The 22,281-nt window shown below is 42.4% G+C and overlaps 1 protein-coding gene across 1 annotated transcript; it reads left to right on the forward strand.

Moving 5' to 3' along the window:
• The first annotated feature begins 255 nt into the window (after positions 1-255).
• LOC131232882 (flavonoid 3'-monooxygenase CYP75B137-like) lies at positions 256-16,352 on the forward strand. Its single transcript, XM_058229396.1, has 2 exons — positions 256-1,271; positions 15,410-16,352. Exons 1-2 carry the CDS (start codon positions 273-275, stop codon positions 16,034-16,036), a joined length of 1,626 nt encoding a protein of 541 aa, XP_058085379.1. The 5' UTR covers positions 256-272; the 3' UTR covers positions 16,037-16,352.
• Positions 16,353-22,281: the final 5,929 nt, after the last annotated feature.

The following is a 22,281-nucleotide window of genomic DNA, read 5'->3' on the forward strand; positions in this document are numbered from 1 at the left end:
AAATGATTTTGAAAAATGGATAGACAGTGTGGATATCACACATCATGGTAGAGTGCCACGTCAGCACATCGATTGCTACGTTATATAAACAGGGCACCGACTGTGAAAATAGGTATATCACCCAAGTCTAAATACGTATATATTTTTATTTTTCTTTTAAAAAATCAGCTGACTTCATCTGACGTCATGATCCGGTGACGTGGACTAATAAGAGGAGTCCTTCAGCACAGACGATCCGCACTCAATATATCGTCTCCATATCTCATTCGAACATGCAACCACACAACACATACAATACCATGTCCTCACATCAGTCCACTGAAATTTCAGGCTTCATCTTCCACCCATGGTCATGGTGGTGCAACAGCATCGACCCCAAACACCAATTCGCAGGTGCATTAATCACCGTTTCCGCTCTAGTGCTCGTGATCGCATGCCACGCATGGGCCAAGATCAATTCCAGGAGGCCCGCATTGCCACCGGGTCCACGAGGTTTGCCATTGGTCGGGTACCTCCCGTTCCTCAAACCCGACATCCATCGCTCATTCACCGAGCTGGCTCAGACCTATGGCCCGATCATGAATGTTCAACTCGGCAGCAAGATTTGCGTTGTAATCAGCTCACCTGGCCTTGCCAAAGAAGTGCTTAAAGACCATGACGTCACGTTTGCCAACCGTGACACCACTGCCGCCGCGCTAGCCTTCTCGCACGGGGGTTCGGACATTGCGTTCAACTCCTATGGACCCGAATGGAGAATGCTACGGAAGGTGGCAGCACAAGAGATGATGAGCAGCTCCGTGCTTGATTCATACTATGAGCTGCGACGGCAGGAGGTTCGACAGACGGTGAGAGATTTGTATGCTAAGATGGGCACACCTATCAACATCTCCAATACGAATTTTCAAACAACTCTTAATGTGGTCACAAGCATGTTGTGGGGTGGGTCTCTCGATGTGGACGATAGACGTGCCGTCGGGGCTGAGTTTGAGCAAGTGATCCAGCAAGTCGTAGAGCTGTTGAGCATCCCCAACGTTTCGGATCTTTTCCCAGTTGTCGCATGGTTAGATTTACAGGGCGTTGTCCGACGGATGAAGAGGCTTTCAAAGTGGTTAGATCGGATCTTCGACTCAGTCATTGATCAACGGACCAGATTGAATGGAGTGGAAGAGAAGGGTAAGAGCAAGGATTTCTTGCAGTTGCTTTTGAAGCTGAAGGATGCAGAAGACCCGAAAACGCCACTAACCCTTGATCACGTAAAAGCCGTACTCGTGGTATGTATCTTTACTTTAGCTTCGCTTGCCTCTAAAGAGAAGCTTTGATACTCTGGTAAAGTGTGATGGATGATATGCAGGCATTTAGAAATCACTTAAAATTTGCATAAGGGGAATTAAACCATCTAAATTGTGGGTTTTTAGTTCAGATATGGGAGAGTTATATGATACTCAGGCGGTATAAAGCCACTTGATATGCAGGCAGTCAGAATCTGTATACATGTCATCCCAGTAAATTAAGAAACCAGATTCTCCAAGTCACGATCCCAAAATCAGAAAATCAGATCATTTAAAAACCCTAACTAGTTTATTAATATAGGACCATTGTATATTTTCATTTTTTAACGGTTCAATAAATATCCACTGCTCTGATATCAAATAATAAAATAAACATAGCTTTTAGTTCATAATACATCGTTGGGGAACTTGGATAGACTGGAATGAAATTCGTGTAACCTACCCAATTAATTAGGATAAGGTTTTGATAATTAGGAACCCTAATCTAAAGAGTTTAATTTGATTTGTATGCCAAACAAGCAAGCAATGTTTAAGTTCCTGTGAACAATCCATCACAGTTTGTTAGATGTAATATGAATAGTGTTTATGATTTTCTCTTAGATGTATTATGAATAAATGCTTAATTGACTATTGAAATTGTGGACATTTAATGGATGGTTGAAAATAAAAATATCCAACGGTCCTATTTCAACCAACAAGTGCACGTGAATAAATAGTTATAGTTTTGTTCAATCATTCTAATTTTGGAGTTTCACAAATTCGGTCGGTTTAGTTTTTATCAAACCTCTGTATATAGTACCAAACGCTATTATCTAAGATGCCAGAGATTTCTGAAGCTTGGTTCCATACACATATGTGGCATTTATGTCCGAAATCCACACCATTCAATTGTTGGGCCCTACTTTGGATGGGGTGTGGTCTAGCCATAAGCGCTACATAATTCTAACTGGATGACTGAGCGATAACATTAATTCAGTGGGAGAAAATGGACAGTTAGGATCATCGGGCCTATTTTTTATGATCGTCCATCACATATCGTGTGTGATATGTTCCTAAATTTTAAGGAAGTGACCGAAATGTTAATTTATGGAGCACCATTTGTCGTATGCATTGGATAGTGATAAGATGCAGGTCCACCACAAAGCCAGGTGGGAGAAGCCTACCATATCCGTCCAGCAGGTACGTTACTGTCGTCACTGTCCGCTGCACGGAACTCTTGGTGATGAGCACTGACCACTGGCCACTGGCTAGTGGCATGGGAGTAGCTAATCCGTTTCCTATTTAGGGAGCGTATGACGCATGCATAAACGTCATATTCCATGGATAGGGAGATCTCAGAGGCAACTGATCCTGGGCACCACGGTGTATGAATTTTTTAAACGCGCCGTCCATATCAGTTTTGCCATCTGATTTGGGACATGATTCTAAGTAGATTCATAGCTCAAGTAGAAAAAGAGGATAAAGATGTCCATTAATTATTGAAATGATGTAGAGTGGGTCATGGACGCTTTCATAGTAAAGATGTACCAAAGAAGGCTGGATAGGAGGCGAAAATGATCTGATCTATCAAAACCTTAAAACAGTATTTCGCAATTTGGGATGAGTGGTTTTTTTGACATATCATATATAATTTTAGGGTAGGAGAAGCTATCTTATCCTACCAACCCACTACACCTAGTTGCCTGAGCAGGATTTGCGAGATTCCATAGTTTGAGGGATCAAAGTTTATTTTATTTTCATTTTTACTATAAATAGTAAGTTTTAATTCGAGTAACTTTTGATCCTTAAAGTTGTAGTAGTCCTGCCCAATATAAAAAGGGCTTAGAAAATTAGGAGAATAACATGTTTAGGCCATGTCAAATTAGACACTTGTTATTTTTGGCCGAAAACCATAAAGTCTAGTGGGAATGAAGACGGTTTATAGATAATAAGTTTACTATTTATTAGTAAGTCATGTATTTTGGGTGTTTGAGTCTAAAACATGGTCCTAGGTTTTAGCTCATTATTTAAAGTGTTGAGGTCAAAATCTGGACCTCCCTCCACTCAATGCTGCGAACTTGAAGCGGACCCTAATCCTGCAAAGAAAGGGTAAGTAAAGGAGACCCTGGTTTAAACAGGGGACCTTCCGATGCGTAAGTCAGGCTAGGGAATCTGGGTCTAAGTTGTGTAATGTAGAGAGGGTTGAAAGGATCGTGTCCGTCAATCTTGGCATGATTTACTCAATCAAGCGGATGTGGCGATTATGGAGATACTCTCCACAATCTTTGGATCGTGTATCGTATCATGTCTTAATGGAGCGTATCCCTGGGCATGATCTTCGGCCACGTCCATAGTTGTGCTAGTTCCCCAGCTTGGTACTCTGAGCCCACAATCGGAACGCCTTCATCCAGACTTAGACTCATCCCATCCGAGTCTGCGACTAGGCTTCCGTAGTCGGAGTTCGTAGTCGGGGCATCGAGATCGGAGTTTGTCGGATGTGCTTATCCCTAGCCTCAATCCTCAGCCTCTGGGTCGGGGATAAGTCATGCTCGGCTAATTCACAAACGTAGGTCTTTGGACGAGGATTTCAGCTCGTAGTTGTGACTCATTAGGGAGAGCTCAGTTCAGCCGAACCGCCACAACTTGAGGGTCGGGACAGACCCAAAGTGGTATTTTCCTTCCGAGGCCTTGCTTCTGAGCTCTGAGCCCTCAATACTCGGCTTGACTTGTCCGGGCCGGATTTCCTTGTAACATAAAGGATTGTAATTTTTAAAAAAATATATTTATCATGAATCAATTTATTAGAAATTATTTCTACTTTTATCCCTCGTGGATTCAAGGAAACTCTATGAGGAGTCCAGAGAGATTTGCGGATTTAAAATAGATATCCCTTGAGGAAGACTGTGATCGACCTCATCACGTCCCTCATTGCGTTAGTGGTATCAGAGTGAAGACTCCTCTTAGGCCGATGACAACTAACAACGGAATGAACCAAAATCCCGTGGACAGTAATCCTGGGATTCATTTTCTATTGAAAAGAATGGAAGCTTTCGATCGAGAGAGTCAGTCGACCATGTAAGGGCTGTAAGCGACCCTCCACCATATTGTGGATGCGTTATTTTCACCCAGAGTCCAAGGCGATGATACTTAATCGTCTGTGATCGCTATATGACACAACCTCGATTTTCATAGAGCACTTATAAAGCTGAATCGTAAGGCTACCCCAGATGAGTCGAGATTTAGCGACAAGGATATCTATGGCATCGTTGCCCGACGATCGGTCCATGGATACGATCGACTAAATCGTGCTGAAAGAGACTATTGAGGTAAGGCTGAACTTTCTAGTTTTAATGGCTTATTGCATATCGAAGACTTCATTGATTGGTTAGCCGAAGTAGAGTAGTATTTTGATTACATAAACGTACCAGAACATAAGAAAGTGAAATTGGTTGTATTCAAATTGAAATCTGATGCTTCTGCATGGTGGGAGCAATTACAACTCTCAAGTGCTTGACAGAACAAGGCACCCATCTGATCATGGCCATGGATGAGACGCCTTCTTCGATCATGATTTCTGCCTAATGATTACAAGCACGTATTGTTCTAGTAATACCAAAATTGTGGGTAGAAAAATCGAACTGTTATAGATTACACCAAATAATTCCAATGATTGGTAACGCAGGCTAATTTGTCGGAGATCGAATTGCAGAAGGTAGCACGGTTCATAGGCAGTTTACGATTGACAATTCAGAACTAAGTTTAGATGCACTCGATCAGGACCATGGATGAAGCGATTCAGTTGGCAGGTAAGGCATAAATGCACTTGTAAGAGTCTTTACTTAGCTTTATCTTTCGACTTGTCCTCCCATGATGGGTCCCATGCAGGATTCAACACTGGTCAAAGGAAATGAATTAGTGGGGGGGTGTCCTTAACTCTTACAATTGCAAACCATGATACAGGGAACAGTCCATATAGGCCTCAACATGTAGCACCCACAACAACATGTTCGAGTAGGAATCCAAATTCTTATGGTTGACTAAGGCTGAACAATTATTACCGTTGTGGCCAACTGGGCCACTTATCAAACACTTCCCCTGAACGCCTTGCAACCCACTTGGCCATTAAAGAAGGGGGCACTGAAGGTGAGGCAGTGGAAGAAGGCTTTGGATTTAATGAGGATGAACAAACCACTGAAGAAGGAGATGGTGACGAAGAGTGGTTGGCCGAGGATCATGGTGAATCCTTGGTCGTGATGCAATTATTGTACAATCTAAGGAATGAGGTGCACCCGCAGCGCCATAATATATTCCATATGTGGTGTACCATAAACAACAAGGTCTATGATATAATAATAGATAGTGGCAGTAATAAGAACATCATCTCAAAGGTGATAGTGGAAAAATTACAGCTACCTACGATAAAGCATCATTTTCCTTATTCGATTGGTGGGATTAAAAAAGGTGAATGAGACCAAGGTAACTGAACAATGTAGTATCTCATTTTCAATTGATATGAATTATACAGATCAAGTACTTTATGACGTGGTTGACATGTAAGTATGCCATATGTTATTCGGTCGACCATAACAATTGTACCGCGATATGACCCACTGAAGATAAGATAATGTTTATGTCTTCGTCAAGGATGGTCAAAAGATGATCATTGCCCTTATGACACCAAAGAAGCACCTCGAAGCTTTTGAAGATGAAGGGATGTCTCTCTTGACCATTCAAAATTTCATGGAGGAATCTAAGAAAATCGGTGAGGTGTACGCCATGGTGGTAAAGAGAGAGGAATCAAAGCCCTTAGACATTCTTCCATGTTTAAAGATATTGCTTAACGAATTTAAAGAAATTTGGCCGGAAGAGTTACCCGGTGCATTGCTCCCTATGCGGGACATCCAACATCACATATATCTCGTCCCTGGGGCTAGCTTGTCCAAATGGCGTCATTACCAGATGAGTCTGAAAGAGTATGTGATACTTCAAGGGTAAGTGGAGGAATTGATACGTAAGGGTCTTTTGAGAGAGAGCATGAGCCCCTGTGCTATGCTAGCTTTATTAACGCCAAAGAAAGATGGGAGCTGGCGCATGTGTGTCGATAGCTAGACAATTAACAAGATTACCATTAAATATCAATTTTAGATACTGCGATTGGACGACATGTTTGATATACTAGCAGGTGTTAAGGTATTATCTAAATTAGATCTAAGGAGCGAGTACCATCAAATTCATATCCGATCCGGTAATGAGTGAAAAATGACATTCAAGACCAAGGAATAGTTGTATGAGTGGTTGGTCATACCCTTCGGTCGATCGAATGCACCGAACACTTTTATGTATATAATGAATAAGCGCTAAAACTGTTCATTAGCTGGTTTGTTATAGTATATTTTGATGATATCTTGATTTATAGATAGGGTGAGGCAGAGCATATGAAACATCTCAAGCAGGTGCTACAAGTCCTGGCAATCAACAAGTTGTCCCTCAAATTAAAGAAGTGCAGTTTTTTAATAGATAGCTTGTTGTTCTTAGAATTTGTTGTGACGTCCACGGGCATCCGTGTGAACGATGAAAATGTACAAGACATCAGAGAATGACCGATTCCAACGAATATTCATGAAGTGAGGAGTTTCCATAGGTTGGTGACATTTAATCGTCGATTCATACAAAATTTCAGCACTATATTCGCACCTATTACAAATTGCATAAAAAAAATACCCATTTCAGTGGACTAATGAGGCTAACAAGAGCTTTGTTGAAATCAAACATCAATTATCCACAACATCGATCTTGGTTCTTCCCAGTTTTGACAAGTTGTTTGAGTTTGAGTGTGACGCCTCATATGTCAGAATTGAAGAGTCTTATCACAGGAAGATAGTCTAGTGTCCTTCTAAACTGAGAAGCTAAGCGAATCCCGAAAGAACTCTAACTATAAAAATTCATGAATGGATAGTTGAAATCTAACCCAAAGGTCCATTATTAGATTTAGCAATCTATATTAATCTACATTGATTGATGCATATCTTGTTATAATACTAAATCTAATCTAAATTATGGAGTAAGAGAATGAACTAGGCATCAAATATGGGAATCAAAATAATCAAATTATAACTGCATACCTGTTTGAGAAGCCATGGGAGAAATTACTGGAATGAATGAACCAAATTTAGAAGCCATGAGAGAGTGAATTGAATGAACCAAATTTAGAAGCCATGGGATAAATTACTATTATGGGATGGGAGAACCTGCTTGCCAAAGTCGTGTGTAGGTTTATAAAGAGCTGGTGGACTGATTCCACCTTTCCTATAAAAAAAAAAGTGTTTGGGACCCAATCAATATTTAATAGATTTAGAATGGAGGTGTTTTCTAATCCATCTAAATTCCTTATATTTTTTATATGATCACGGTTGTAGTAGGTGTTGATGCTATTTTTGGCTCACCCCCTTTTTGGGCCTGTTGATGCTGTTTTCGGCTCGCTCCCTTTTTGGGCCCTTGGACCTGCACAAGAAGAAGGAAAAAAGGTGACCCTTGCTTTACCAGGGGACCCTTCGATGCTTAAGTCAGAATCTGGGTCTTAGGATAAAGGGTTTAGGGCGAGAGTTTTTGCATGCCTTTCACCACGGAGGCGTTCTTAATTTATAATGGCATCGTACCTACAGGGTTTCCACAATTAGAGTAGGTCTCAATCTCTTGGGATCCGTAATCCTTGATATTCCTGGATTTTCGGGGATCTTAGTTTATCTCTCGAAAATCTTAGATGGAGATCCAAAGTTTGACTAGGTAACTTCCGAATATGGATCGATATAGCTTAGCTGACTCTTCTCTCTTCAACACGGTCGTACCGAGATAAGTTTTACGGCTAATCTCCGTCCAGTCCATTGGCCGACTCAATTTATGGGTCGGACTAAAGCTCGGGCGGCTTTAGGGCCGACTGATCTTAGGTCGGTTTGGGCTTTCCTCTATGAGGCTTCTAATTGAACCTTGAAGTGCACTTCCTCCCTTAAAGCTTTCGCTTTATGGCTCAGGACGTTTAAGCTATGGTCGGGCTAGGCGCCTCACGATCCGATCTACGTTTCTCCATTCAGCATTTTATGGACTTTGGGCTTTATCCAAACTCGGCACTCGACGAGTCTGAGCCATCGCTTCTCTAACTCTTCTGACCCTCAAGCCGGCTCAAGAACTTATCATATTTTTCCCCCAGCAGTGAGCCCCTTACTCTGTGCATCACCTTAAGGCGGTCAGGGAGTATTTTGGAATTGAGTCAGGTTGTATTTGAGTCGAGTTCATGATGAAGTATTTATTGATTGCAGGGCGGTTCGTGCGGTTTCCAAGACACATCGTCTCACTTGACCACGCGTCGGTTCGCTTATCTAGGCCGCATGAGCGGAGCAGCCGTCGTTTCGGCACCAGGACATTTGAGGATCAGACACATAGCGATGTACCCAATGGCAGCTCATGGGGTGCTTCCATGTGTAAGGCTGGGGCGCCCGAGTGAACGTCGATTCGGCTCCTCATTTAATGTTGGAAACACGTGGCGACTCTATAAAAAAAGGGTCGCCCTAAGTACGCTTTCACCATTTTCACGCCTCTTTCGATTTTTCCTTCATCTCCTCGCTCCCTCTCATAGACTCCAGCGTAGTAATCCTTTCGGCACTCCTGAATCCCTTCCGATGAGCTCCTTCTTCCTACTTTTCTTTTCTTTCAACAATGCCAGGCCCCGCAAACTCTAGGGAGGGAGAATACAGTGGTGAGGGTGAAATGAGTGGCTTTTGGGTGGCTTTGGAATCACCCTTACTGTTGGTGGAGGTTGCCAGAGAGGCAGATGCCCTGTTCCGTCATTCACAAAGGGCAGTGGGCCCGCTGGTAGAGAGGTCGACGGCGTCAGTGGAGGCGTCGGAGTTACCTCTGAGCACGTGATCGTTGAAGGCTCATTCCGATCCTGAGGAGAACGGTGAGGAGGAAGTTGAGGCCGAAGGATAGGTCAAAGGGCCCGTGCCTTTGGTGATGACAGCAGAGGAGCTGTTTAAAATCTGGTCCAAATATCACATTCCGGACTCGGTCATTTTGACTCTTCCTCAGCCAGGAGAGCTACCTGACCAGCCTCCTCCCAGGGCGGTTGTAATTTTCTATGTCGCATTATAATGCCATCCCCGATTGCCGCTTTAGAAGATTGCTCAGGAACTGCTAGGCAGTCTAGGCATAACCCCAGAAGAAGTTGTACCGAATGGGTGGAGAGACTTGTTTGGTTGCGCGGTGCTCTGGGCCTAGATGCAGTAGCCTGAGCTAAGTGTGAATGAATTTCTTCACTTGTACCAAGTGCAGGCACACACTCAACATCTCGGCTGGTTCTTTTTCTACTCTTGGCGGAATATCATCGGGCCTTTAATAACCGACCCTCCTTCATCGAATAAGCATTGGAGGGATAGGTGGTTTTGGGTCCTCGGTAGATGGGAGTTGGCGGAAACAGGGCCTATCCGCCCCTTCGCTCCTGGACTTTCGGCACAGCAGGTAGTGCTGACGTTGAGCTTACTACGTTTACTCAGTCGAATTTCCGTCGAATTATTGATGTGTCTTCTTCCTTTTTTTCAATGATACATAAGCATCCTCTAAAGCTTGACTCAGGCTCTCTAACTCGGATTCAGAATTTCCAAGCCTTGAGTCCAAAAAAGAGATCTTGTAAGAGGCTTCTCCAGTCGGAGCTTCTTTTTTAGTGGGACTTCGACTCCGCTGTGACCGGTGAGAGACTTAGATTTTTTTATTTTTCTTTTTGTTGTACATCTAACTGTACTGACGCTTGTTTTTCGAATATAGATATGTTTGAAGCTCCTCCCACTCTTCGTCCCGCATCTCAAGTTCGACCCCCACCCTGCTCAAGCTCCTGGGCCTCGAAGAGACATAAGATGGTCTTGAAGGGCCCGACGAGGACCGCCCTCGGGAGGTTGAGGAAGGTACGGTGGTGGTAGCGACGGCTTCTGAACAGCCTCGGGAGGTTCCCGAGCTAGAGCTGATTGAGGCACCCGTTGCTCCGAGGACAGAGGAGAGGGAGCCGCGTAGGGTGGAAGCAGCTAAGGAAGAGAGGATAGCCTTCCGCCAGAAGGTTGAAGAGATCCTTTCGCGGTCGAGTCGGCAGATGTTTGCGGGAGAGTTCTTCGGCCTTCTAGAATCCTCTTCCATGGAAAACACGCTTGGTAGGATCAGAACGCTATTGTTTGAGGTAACAACACCACTTCTCTCAGTTGTTTTTGCTTTAGACTACTTCCTTTATATATATAAACTTTTCTCCTTGTGTAGTTCGCCCCTCGCATGCTGAAGGCCCGTGCTAAGATATCCACCATGACTAGGCGAGCCAGGATGCAGAAGCTCGGCTATCAGATGCTGAGGCTAGGCGGTTGGAAGCTCGGGTTGAGTTTTATCTTACATTCTCAGAGAACAAGAAACATTTCCTCTAGGTCGGCTATATGGTCGGTCACCTTAACGCTTTTGATAAGTATGTTGTCGATATAGACATCCATAGTTTGTCCTATCAGTTGGGTGAACATTTTGTTGACCAACCTTTGATAGGTCGCTCCAGCTTTTTTCAATCCGAACAGCATCACCCAAAAACAATAAAGACATTTTTCGGTGACAAAGGTGGTTTTTGATTTATCGGGTTGATGCATTACAATTTGACCCGAGTAAGTGTCCATAAAGCTAAGTAACTCATATCCCGCGGTACTATCAACCAATTGGTCGATCCGAGGAAGGGAAAAACTATCTTTAGGACAGGCTTTGTTTAAGTCGATATAATCTATACAGACTTGCTACTTCCCATTAGCCTTCTTAATTACACAACGTTGACCACCCACTCGGGGTAGTATATTTCTTCAATGAAATTGGCTCTGAGGGGTTTTCTAACATCTTCTTCCATCAGGGCGTACCTCTCGGGGCCAAGTGCACATCGTTTCTGACGGATCGACTTGTAAGTTGGGTCGATATTAAGACAGTGAGTCATGACCGAAGGGTCAATGCCAGACATGTTTTCATGACTCCAGGCAAAGACGTCGGCGTATTGGCGGAGCAATGCTACTAGCTTCTCCTTTAATGGTGTTGTCAGGGACGAGCCAATCCGGACGGTCTTCGAGACGTCCGACTCATTCAATGACACCTGGATGAGATCTTCTATGGGCTGATCGCATTTGGGAGACTCATCGCGCAGATCCAGGGTCTCGATCGTCGTAATTTCTATGGGTGCTCGCAGAGCAGTAGCATAGCATCGCCGAGCGTCGTGCTGGTCTCCTTTTATGATCCCAACTCCACTTTCAGTCAGAAACTTCATAGAAGGTGATAAGCTGAGATGATGGCTCGGAGGAGGCAGAGGGAAGGTCGACCGATGATCGTATTATAGACCAAAGACTGATCAACTATCAGAAAGTCGACCATGACAGTAGCTTGAATCGGCGCTTCCTCAGCAGTGAGCGGGAGTTAAATTGCTCCCTTAGGAAGAATCTGTCCACCTGAGAATCCAATCAATGGAGTCCTTACGGGCCTCAGAGCTAAACATTCGGCACCCATCTTGTCGAAAGCCTGTGTAAATAGTACATCCACAGATGAGCCCGTGTCGATAAGGACCCTGAAGACTCGTCGATTGGCAATAGTGACAGTGATGACCAGAGCGTCGTCGTGTGGGTGATGAATGTCCTTCGCGTCTGCTTCGGTGAATGCTACACTATATTTCTCGAGCTTTCTCTCTTTTGAGGGCCAAGCTAGAACCATAATTTCAGACTCAGGTCAACCAACATTCCTCGCATGATATTTACGAGCATTATTTGAGTTACAACTGTCTAGATGACCACCGATAATAGTTCAAATATCCTCAGTGGGTCGGTTATCATTTAGGTGTTCTTTCGTGGTTCTGACTCCTAGGTCGACATGTTTGCCGAAGTGGCCCTCTCGGATAAGCCTCTCAATTTTCTACTTTAGATTATAGAAGTCACTCGTATTATGTCCATGATCACGATAGAAATGGTAGTACTCACTCTTACTTCGTCGGTGTGGATTGCTTCGAAGTTTGTCAGGCCAGTTGACGAATCTTTTGCTCTTAATTTTCATCAGGACTTGTTCTTGCGGCTTGTTGAGAGGGGTGTACGTCGAAAACTTGTGGTCGTGCCGCTTACCCGGCCTACGTTCGTCACAGGACCGGTCATCCTTTCGTTTCTTACCACCAGCCGAGTCAACTTCTTTTCTGGCTAAACTCTTTGGCCGAGTTTTTTATATTTTGAGCAGCCTCACACAGGATTCGAGTTTCTTCGGCATCTGCATATTTCTCAGACCGGGTCATAAATTCATCCAGAGTAGTGGGCGAATTCTTGTCCAGGAATGTAAGAAATGGCTTGTCTCTAACACCTTGCATAATAGAATTGAGAGATGTCTCGTTCGAATTCTTCCGGACTTGGAGGGATTCAAAATTGAAGCGCTTGATATAATCCTTAAGTAGCTCTCCCTCCTTTTAGATTATATTGTTCAGATACAAGGATGAATTCAACTTTTTCTTCCCTCTAATGAAATTGGCAAGGAAAGCGTCGCTAAGCTCAGTGAATGAACTGATGGACTTTGGTTTCAATTGTTTGAACCAAAGCTGAGTTACGTTGGTCAAAGTGAGAGAGAAGGTCTGGCAGATCATGGCATCCGAGGCATCATGCAACTCCATATAAGTCCGAAAGGACTCAATGTGCTTGGTTGGATCGGTTTTGCCAGTGAAGGGTGTGATCTGAGGGAGGCGGAATCGTTCTAATAGTCGAGCTTGCATGATCTTGTCTATGAATGGGGACGCCTTCGCTTCGGGCCCTGCCTGACCTGTATGGCGACTTTGCATTATATCTGCGATCTCGTCCCGCATTTCCTTCCACAGGTCCTAGAGCTTAGCCTTTCAAGGTTCATCGCTGTTAGTCGTACCCTCAACCGGGGGCCTGTTGCGCCTTCTCTGATCTATTTCGTGTCGTAGATCGGTGGCAGGCAGTGAAGCGGTCCCTGAGATATGGGAGGATGCAGGCTCAGCCGAACCTTGGTGTTAACTTTGCTGGGGAACAACTCGCAGGGCGACGGGTCGAGGATCGACAATTTGTTGCGGGACATTTATTCGACCATCATCCTATTGAGGCAGCTAAACCTTCTGACGATGAATCTGTTACAACATTTGCTTCAAGTAGTTTATGTGGGTTCAAGTTCCTGGACCTCCTTATCCAATCGTCCATTCCCTCGATTCCGTTGAGTGTGCCTGGTCGAAACAGAGGTTTCCTTATGGGCTGCAGAGTCTTGTCTATTATTCGGTTGGTTCTGGGCCCCTTGGGCTCCGTTCGTCCCAGGAGGACCCTCTGTCACCGGTGGTCCGGTGACCGGGCCTCGCTAGTTTCATTTTGGACGGTTTTCCTCATTCTCGCCATTGGAGACTACTCGGTGCTTAGAGAAAATGACTTTTCGTATCGTTTTTCACAGATAGCGGCAAACTGTTGATGCTGTTTTCGGCTCGCCTTCTTTTTGGGCCTGTTGATGCTATTTTCGGCTCGCCCCCTTTTTGGGCCCTTGGACCTGCACAAGAAGAAGGAAAAAGGTGACCCTTGCTTTACCAGGGGACCCTCCGATGCTTAAGTCAGAATCTGGGTCTTAGGATAAAGGGTTTAGGGCGAGAGTTTTTGCATGCCTTTCACCACGAAGGCGTTCTTATTTATAATAGTGTCGTACTCCGCAGGGTTTCCACAATTAGAGTAGATCTCAATCTCTTGGGATCCGTAATCCTTGATATTCCTAGATTTTCGGGGATCTTAGTTTATCTCCCGAAAATCTTAGATGGAGATCCAGAGTTTTACTAGGTAACTTCTGGATATAAAGCGATATAGCTCGGCTGACTCTTATCTCTTCAACATGGTCACGCCAAGACAAGTTTTACAGCTAATCTCTGCCCAGTCCATTGGCCGACTCAATTTATGGGTCGGACTAAAGCTCGGGCGGCTCTAGGGCCAACTGATCTTAGGTCGGTTTGGGCTTTCTTCTATGAGGCTTCTGATTGAACCTTGAAGTGCACTTCCTCCGTTAGAGGTTTCGCTTTATGGCTCAGGACGTTCAGGTTATGGTCGGGCTAGGCACCTTACGATCCGAGCTATGTTTCTCCCTTCAGCGTTTTATGAACTTTGGGCTTTATCCGGACTGGATGCCCGATGAGTCCAAGCCATCGCTTCTCTGACTCTTTTGACCCTTAAGCTGACTCAAGGACTTATCATATTTTCCCCCCAACAGTAGGGTCCATTGGTATGCTCGATTAGATTATTCATCATTTAGGCATATGTGAACCATTAATCAGGTATCCCTATCTGGAAGTCTTTAAGAAGAAAAACCGAAAAAAAAAAATTAAAAAAAATGAAGCAGCTGTTACAGCTGGTTTTGAAAATTTCGATTCACGACCCAGAAATAATTTTTCCATGACCCATTGAAAGCCTCACTATTTTTTTGTGCTGATTGGCGCATCCTACATGGTAGCAATGCTTACAAATTAAGATCATCCAGACATTCTACGGCTCACACGACTGCGTCTAATGATCCAGTGCTCCGTTCTCCTCTCCCTTCTGATACCATTTGAATGGAATTACACTGTGCCGGAGCATCACATAAATCTTCTTCCAAATTTAGCTGATTCCTTAGAAAAATTGACTTTCTTAAGCTCTTATTTCTCTTATGATTTTACCCCTGCATAACAAATCTGAGTACCGTTTAAATCACTGGCCATACTTTGGGTGGCCAATAAATTTTATTTATTTATTTATTTTTAAAGGACTGAATACGTCTAATGAACACTTGTTTATTGATTGAGAAACAATAAGCCTTTCTTTTTTTTTTTTACCATTCATATCACAGCTACAAATTGTAATAGTTTGGAATAGGTCCATAAATACTTTTAAGATGCCATATGGCATGCATTGATCAGTGCGCTTGCTATGGCTCAACAGCTCAACGGTACCATTACTCAGGTTGATGCATGAATATCAATCCGAGGAAATTGATGAGGTGATCGCATTGTACCACAGCTATAGTGCCTGGAAGTGACCATTTAATCTTTTTAACGGTCCATTTGATAGCTACATTACTTACACTGTGAATTGCATCAACAGGACCTTGTGGCAGGTTCGACAGACACAACATCAACGACGGTAGAGTGGGCCATGACCAAGTTGATAGAAAATCCAGAAATAATGAGGAAAGTTCAAGAGGAATTAGATGAAGTGGTGGGGATGAATGACACAGTCGAAGAATCCCATCTGCCGAGACTGCATTACATGCGTGCGGTCATTAAGGAGACGCTACGTTTGTACCCACCAATTCCGTTCTTGGTTCCACGAACCCCGAGCCAACCATGCATCGTGGGTGGTTATATGGTCCCCATGGGAGCCAGAGTTATGGTGAATGCATGGGCCATACATAGGGACCCTGAGGTTTGGGACAACCCTTTGGAGTTTCGGCCTGAGAGGTTCTTGTCTACTTCGAGCAAGTTCGATTTTAATGGAAATGATTTTCGTTACATCCCATTTGGGTCGGGAAGGAGGGTCTGTGTAGGGATTCCCATGGCGGAGAGGATGTTAATGTTTGTTCTGGCAGAGATGTTGCACTCATTCGATTGGCAATTGCCCGAAGGGACAAAGCTTGATTTAACAGAGAAGTTCGGAATCGTTTTGAAAAAGGCCATACCGCTCGTCGTCATTCCCACGGCCAGATTGTGGAACCCAAACCTCTACACTTGAGAGATAATTGTGAACTGCTTCCCCTATTAGCTAATGAATCAGCAACTCTATTGTCTTCTCTAAGTAAATGAACAAATAAGGAAATTGATTTCCAAGCATATTTCAGAAGCTCTCTTCACCTATGCCATAAAGGTCATGTCAAAAGACTATTTAATTAGTCTACCAAGAAATGGTATTTTAGGATTTTAAGATGGAATATGTTTGTGTTTATTATCCAAGTATGCATGGAATGTTTTACTAAGGTCTACGTAATGTGTAGTGTTAATGTTAGTTTATGTCATTACCTTGTCTCTTTAGTTATATATTTTTTTATGCATGAATAGAGGCATGAGATACCTGTTCCTGTGAATGGAATTTTGAGTATCTGGATATGACATCTTAGCCATTAGGTGGGATTTGTGGCTGATTGCTTATCAGGTGGGGATATGACACCTTATCCATCGATTTGATTCCGCAAGTAATCATCCAAGATAGCACATTTTGTGTCTGTAAGGTGCATGAGGATTATGCAGCATACGTGGGCCTTTTTTAAAAAAGGACGCTCTGATAGGCTTCTCAAAATTATTCAAAATTCCAGTGGGAAAGCCCGGGCCAAGTCCCAAACTGCAGGGCCCAAGACAGATCCAATCTGTAGATTAGTTGCATCCCTTCAAGTTCACTGTACATAAAAAAAACAATGCCTGATTGATGACTCTAGCGAGCTAAAACACGGGGAAAAATGTATAATCACTCCTAAACCCTTTAAGCACACGTGTGGCCCACCTGTGCACCCGATGAACGTGGTGGATGGAATGTACTTTTCATGTTGGGCCCCACACACACAATCCTATGGCTGGCATCCCTCCCCATTGTTCAGCGTGGTTTGGCCCACCAAGTCGTGGATAGGGCTGATTTTTCGAGCCAAGGTCGAACATCGAGATGTCGACCTGATGAACATAGTAGTCACACATACGGTGGCTCCACAGACATTAGTTGTTGTATCCATTGCACAACGAATGCCAAAGACTTGGCTACTTGGATTCACTCAGTCGGTCCTGAGTGAAGTTGGGACTCGCCCAAGTCAGGTTTGTATCAACCCCAAATCACCCGACTCGGGGGTGACTCGTGGTATTGAACTGGTGGGCTCCAAGCATACATATATAAGAGGTTATTACGAGGCAATCTGCTACACACGTGCCAACATGACACTCTATGGCCCTCCTGATCATTGCAACGGCCTGCCACTATACACACGCTTCGTGATTAGCCAACCGCTTAGATGATCATGTCCAAGATGGATCAGAGAAGGCCCGATCGGAGGTGGAAGTCATCAAGACCGTCAAAACCTTAAAACATGCATATCTCGCAAACTGCAATGAGTTACTCGATGTACCATATATGATTTTGGTGTAAGAGAAGCTACTTTAGCCAACCAACTCACCTATGCTGGGTTGCCCATGTTGAATTTGAGAGATTCCATTAGGTCGACGGTCGGATTCCTTATTTATTTCCATTTTTACTATTTTTAGTAAGTCTTGGTTTGATTGTAACTATTCATCTGTTGGGCTTTAGGAGTTGTGTCCAACATGAAAATTGTTTATAAAATTTAAGAAAATAACATAGTTAAGCCACATAGTACACTTATAGTAAATTTACTATTTATAGTAAGTTACAAATTTTAGGGAGTTTTAGTTGTAGTTTAATTTCGAAACTTCTTACTTGGTATCCCTTATTTAAAGGGTTGTAGACTCGTTTATTTCAATCATCAATCAATTTATGAATTTGCGTGAACATTATTTTTATTTTATTTGCTTTTTGCTTGTGGATTCCATAAGTCTTTCCAATGAAGCTTTGTGGATTTGAAGTTGTTATCCTTGAGGAAGACGGTGATCCACCTCTGCGTCATTAGACATAGTATGGCAAAACTGTCATCTTCCGGGTCTTATAGTCACTTTGATCAGATCATGGGACCTTCCTATGACCGTTGATTTTGTGGGTTACCAGTTTAAAGGTTTGGATCTTCTGATTTGACTTTTGGGAGACTCGGCCGGAATTCGAAACCACCAAATTGATGGACAATTAAATCTTTTCTTTTGTAACTTACCACATCCTCAGATGTTGACGAGTAGCATGTACGGGACAAATGATCAACGTGGACGTTTTCAATATCGTGCGGACAAACCATACTTGCATTATTATTACCTGTGCATGTTTGTATAATTACATATGTGTACATCAGTTAAGGTTATTTTTCTAAGTTTATAAGCTTGGTGTTTTTCTTGCCCATATATCCTCTTCAACTTCATTGAAGTAATCTCAGTGCCACATGCATGGCTGCTAACCTTGTTTTCATTGCCACACCAACCATATAGAGTTTTGAGTATGATTTTGTTTGGAAGAGAGTTATGCGTGGGAATTACTGGTTCTCTTCGTATCCACATCTGATCAGACGGTGGACTTCTTCACCAAGGGCCGTACAAGTTCTTGGTTTCGCTTACTTAAAAACAAACGGTCGCCGCCATGAGTTTACAGGGGAGTATTCGTGTATAAATGTATTACATACGTGTATTGTATGCGAGTGCTTGTGGACGCACCCACATACATGTGGCATCAACCTATTTAGGGTTACCCATCATTCTACTAAAACCCTATTTTATTGCTTACCGATCAATCTCAAGGGTCGTGATTTAACAAGGGTCGCTCTTGTGGGGGCAGACAGATGGTCTTCAGATAGAGTACATGGTGAACATGCCATGAACCGAAATTAATGTCGATCCACTGATAATCAGCTCAAAACTAGGCCCCCAACTGGACCTACAAACCTCCACCATTTATGTATGTTGGCAAATATTTGTAAAAAGTAATAATGACTTATTTCAATGTATTTAAAGAGGGCACTGGGCAGTTCATTAGCAAAAGGATTTGTAAAAGCAAACAGCCCTTGAAGAATTTGAAAAGGAATTCACTAATGGTCAAAATCATCTGTACATGTACCCAGTCATGATCAGGAAGCCTGATTTTAATATTGATGCCATCTACACAGCAGGGATGGTTGGTGAGCTGTACTGATCTTACGCATGCATGTATTACTTATTCCAAGTGCGGTTCAAGTTCTCTCTTGTTCTTATTTTCCAAACCACAAATTTATAAATGTCACTAAATAAAATTAGGGATGGGTTATTAGAAATGCACATCCCGCAATTATCTGTGTAGATGTCATGTCTAAAAGATTTTTTTTTTTTTTTTTAAAAACGTTTATGATAATCAAGTGGGTCATTATACAAAGTAAATCAATGATCAAAAAATTGAGAAGCGGCCAAATACAGTAAGCACACCTGGTGACTAGATCCGTGGATCCAGCTTGTTCCTAGATTTTTGGGTGATTGCGGTTTGGGGCCCAGTGTACCAGAGCTTTAATTAATTATTAATATTTTATTAATATTATTTGTAGAGATGGTCCAGTTAAGAGCACCATAATCTCTAGTGCTCCTACTTGCATGGACGCTAATTAAGTCCATCCATTGATCTAGACTGTACATTAAGTTCAGCTCACATGTCACCTGCTACCATGCAAATATCACATGGACAGGACAAATAATATGAGCCATTTGATCAGTGGTCGTTAATATGAGTGACCAAGATTATTTACACAAAAAAGCCGTTGGAATGTGTTCTAAACTTAATTAATAGGCCGTTGGAATCAACCAACTGGACTATCCAAGGGAGCTGCTTCAACTAAGAGCACCATCACTTTCTCTAACGCGACAGAACGTCCATGAAATAAATCCTCGCCATCATATGCATCACCTCTTATTTAAACAACACTCAAGGGCCACCCCATGAAATTATACATAAAAACTTCTAAATTCACGTGGAATGGCCCACATGAGTTTTGGAATACTGGTACTTGTGGGTAATTCTTTCATCCTGATGAATTGATTAGATGGCGTATAATACCTTGGTGAGCCCTACATGAGAATAATGATGGGCGTCTCATCCCAATTTTATTTTATTTTTCCTAGGATGTAGCCTACCTAAGTTCTGAATTGTCATGATTTATGGGTTTCAAGGTGAACATGAAGTAGCGTAGCCAATGGAAAGGGTGGATCTCATGAAAGTTGAACCCATAGGGCTCTTGGTGGGTGTGTGTGGGCTGGGTTGAGGCCCAGGCCGAGCTCACTTAGCTTATTGGGAACGGGCTGTGTTGAGATGGGCTTAGGCCATCTTTAATGAAATCTCTTGACCTCATATTTCTAAATTTGGCCACTGGTGGGCTTGTACTCAATTTCGTCTGGGACCCTCTCTCTCTCTCTCTCTCTCTCTCTCTCTCTCTCTCCTAATAAGGGGGACGTAAGTAGAAAACGACGCTTCAACTAAATACTCCATTTGAATCTTCATGAAATAGAGTAATGAACGGTTTCTAAGAGGGCTTTTTAAAATCCGAAAACGCTTTAGTCAGAAAGAGTCCAAAAGGATGCTATAGTGGGCATTCCAGGACTTTCTTTAAAATACTAGTGGGACCTGGAAGCGGATTGCATACTGACCCTGCTACTACCGACGTCGCTACTGGTTGGTGCCGTGTGGGCTACCATGATGTATGCAATCCGCATCCAGTGGGAACCCAAGCATGTATTTTTCATATCAAAATTGCTCAGTGGGGTAGACAATTGCGCTAAAAGATAAAATCAGTAATGGCCCAAACTTATTAAATGGTTAGGACAGATGTTCTTTCTTAGACGTCAACCGATGAATATTTTTCTTAACTTAAATAAAATTCATACTTGGAAGATGATCTGAAGAAAATGGGCTTGGAGTCTTTCTCCGTCCTCCTCCGAACTCTCTCCTTCCTCCTACAATCATGATGACAACTAGTGCATTTTAAAGATGTGGTAAGTAAATCAAAACAAGAAATAAGAAGAACAATCTCAACACTTCTTTATTTAAGAGTATAAATACATATAGTTGTTGGATTTTATAAGAACAGGAAATGACTGATTTAATACCTAACAATTAGTTTTAAAAACTGTTAATATGTAACAATTAGGTTTAATATCTGTTAATGCGTAACAAGTAGTTTAAAAATATGTAAATCACACCATTCCTTAATAGAAAAAATAAAATACAGGAGTCAAATTCAAAAATAAATCATTATCTTGATTAAATTTTTGAATGAAAAGTAAGTTAGAGTTGATTTAGGGAACATGGTGTATCGATCGAAGAATAAAAGGAAGCCAGAAAAGGATTTAAGAGATATATGACTCTACTTAAGGAAGCCAGAAAAGGATTTAAGAGATATATGACTCTACTTAATAGATGAAAAAATTGTTACCCTACACCAATTATGATTATCATTTTAATTTCATTTGATGTTTTTAGATTATTATTTCTTCCTTTTAAGTTTATTGGAAAAGATTTATTTTATTGCATAAGAGTATTCCAAATGAGAGAGTCCTTAGCTTTATTAATAATTGATGTTGAAACGAATGACTGATTTCTTATTAATGAAATATGATTAAATATTAAAGGAACCTATATTTTATAATAATACTATTAGCTAGACAAATTTTGTATAAGCATATCAAACATTTAAGTACATTTTGTGTATAAGTGATGATGTGGATCTCGGATTTGAAATACACACCAAAGTACCTGAAATCTACACCGCGACGAATTCGTTAAGAGAAAGGATTTTGTCTGATCAATTCACTGATTTGAGAGTGCGTCCAAAGCCGCTATAGGTTCCCAAAGTCAGTCTGTTTTAACTTTAGTAAATGTACGCCGCACTACCACGTGTCAAGCAGGAAGCTACATGACTGTCATTTAACTCTCCTTAAAACCTCAGGGACGCCTGTGGCCCACAACGGGCACAACACAGTATCCGTGAGGCCATGATGTTGTGTGTGGCCTGACGGTCCTATCAAGGGCTTTGTGAGGCCATTTATGATTTATATGTTCTAAGGCATGAGCTGATTGAAGGTTTTTTTTTTTTTTTTGAAAAATAAAATAAAATTTGCACACACGCACACATCACCACACTCACAACGTAGTGGGATTTCACAGCCCATGGATACTTGAACCCTTGACCGGGTGTTGAAACTCCTGAGTCTGCCACCGTAGCAAGAGTAATGATCTAGGCAGATTGAAGCTCAAGCTAACCATACCACAAGTAATGGGGACTGAAAACTTAACTGTTGAAAATTTCTTGGATATATCACGGAAGTTTTGGATCAAGCTAATATTTACGTTTTCTCTTCGTATAGGTATAT

This window comes from Magnolia sinica, chromosome 18, assembly GCF_029962835.1.
Source record: "Magnolia sinica isolate HGM2019 chromosome 18, MsV1, whole genome shotgun sequence".
Taxonomy (NCBI): Eukaryota; Viridiplantae; Streptophyta; class Magnoliopsida; order Magnoliales; family Magnoliaceae; genus Magnolia; species Magnolia sinica.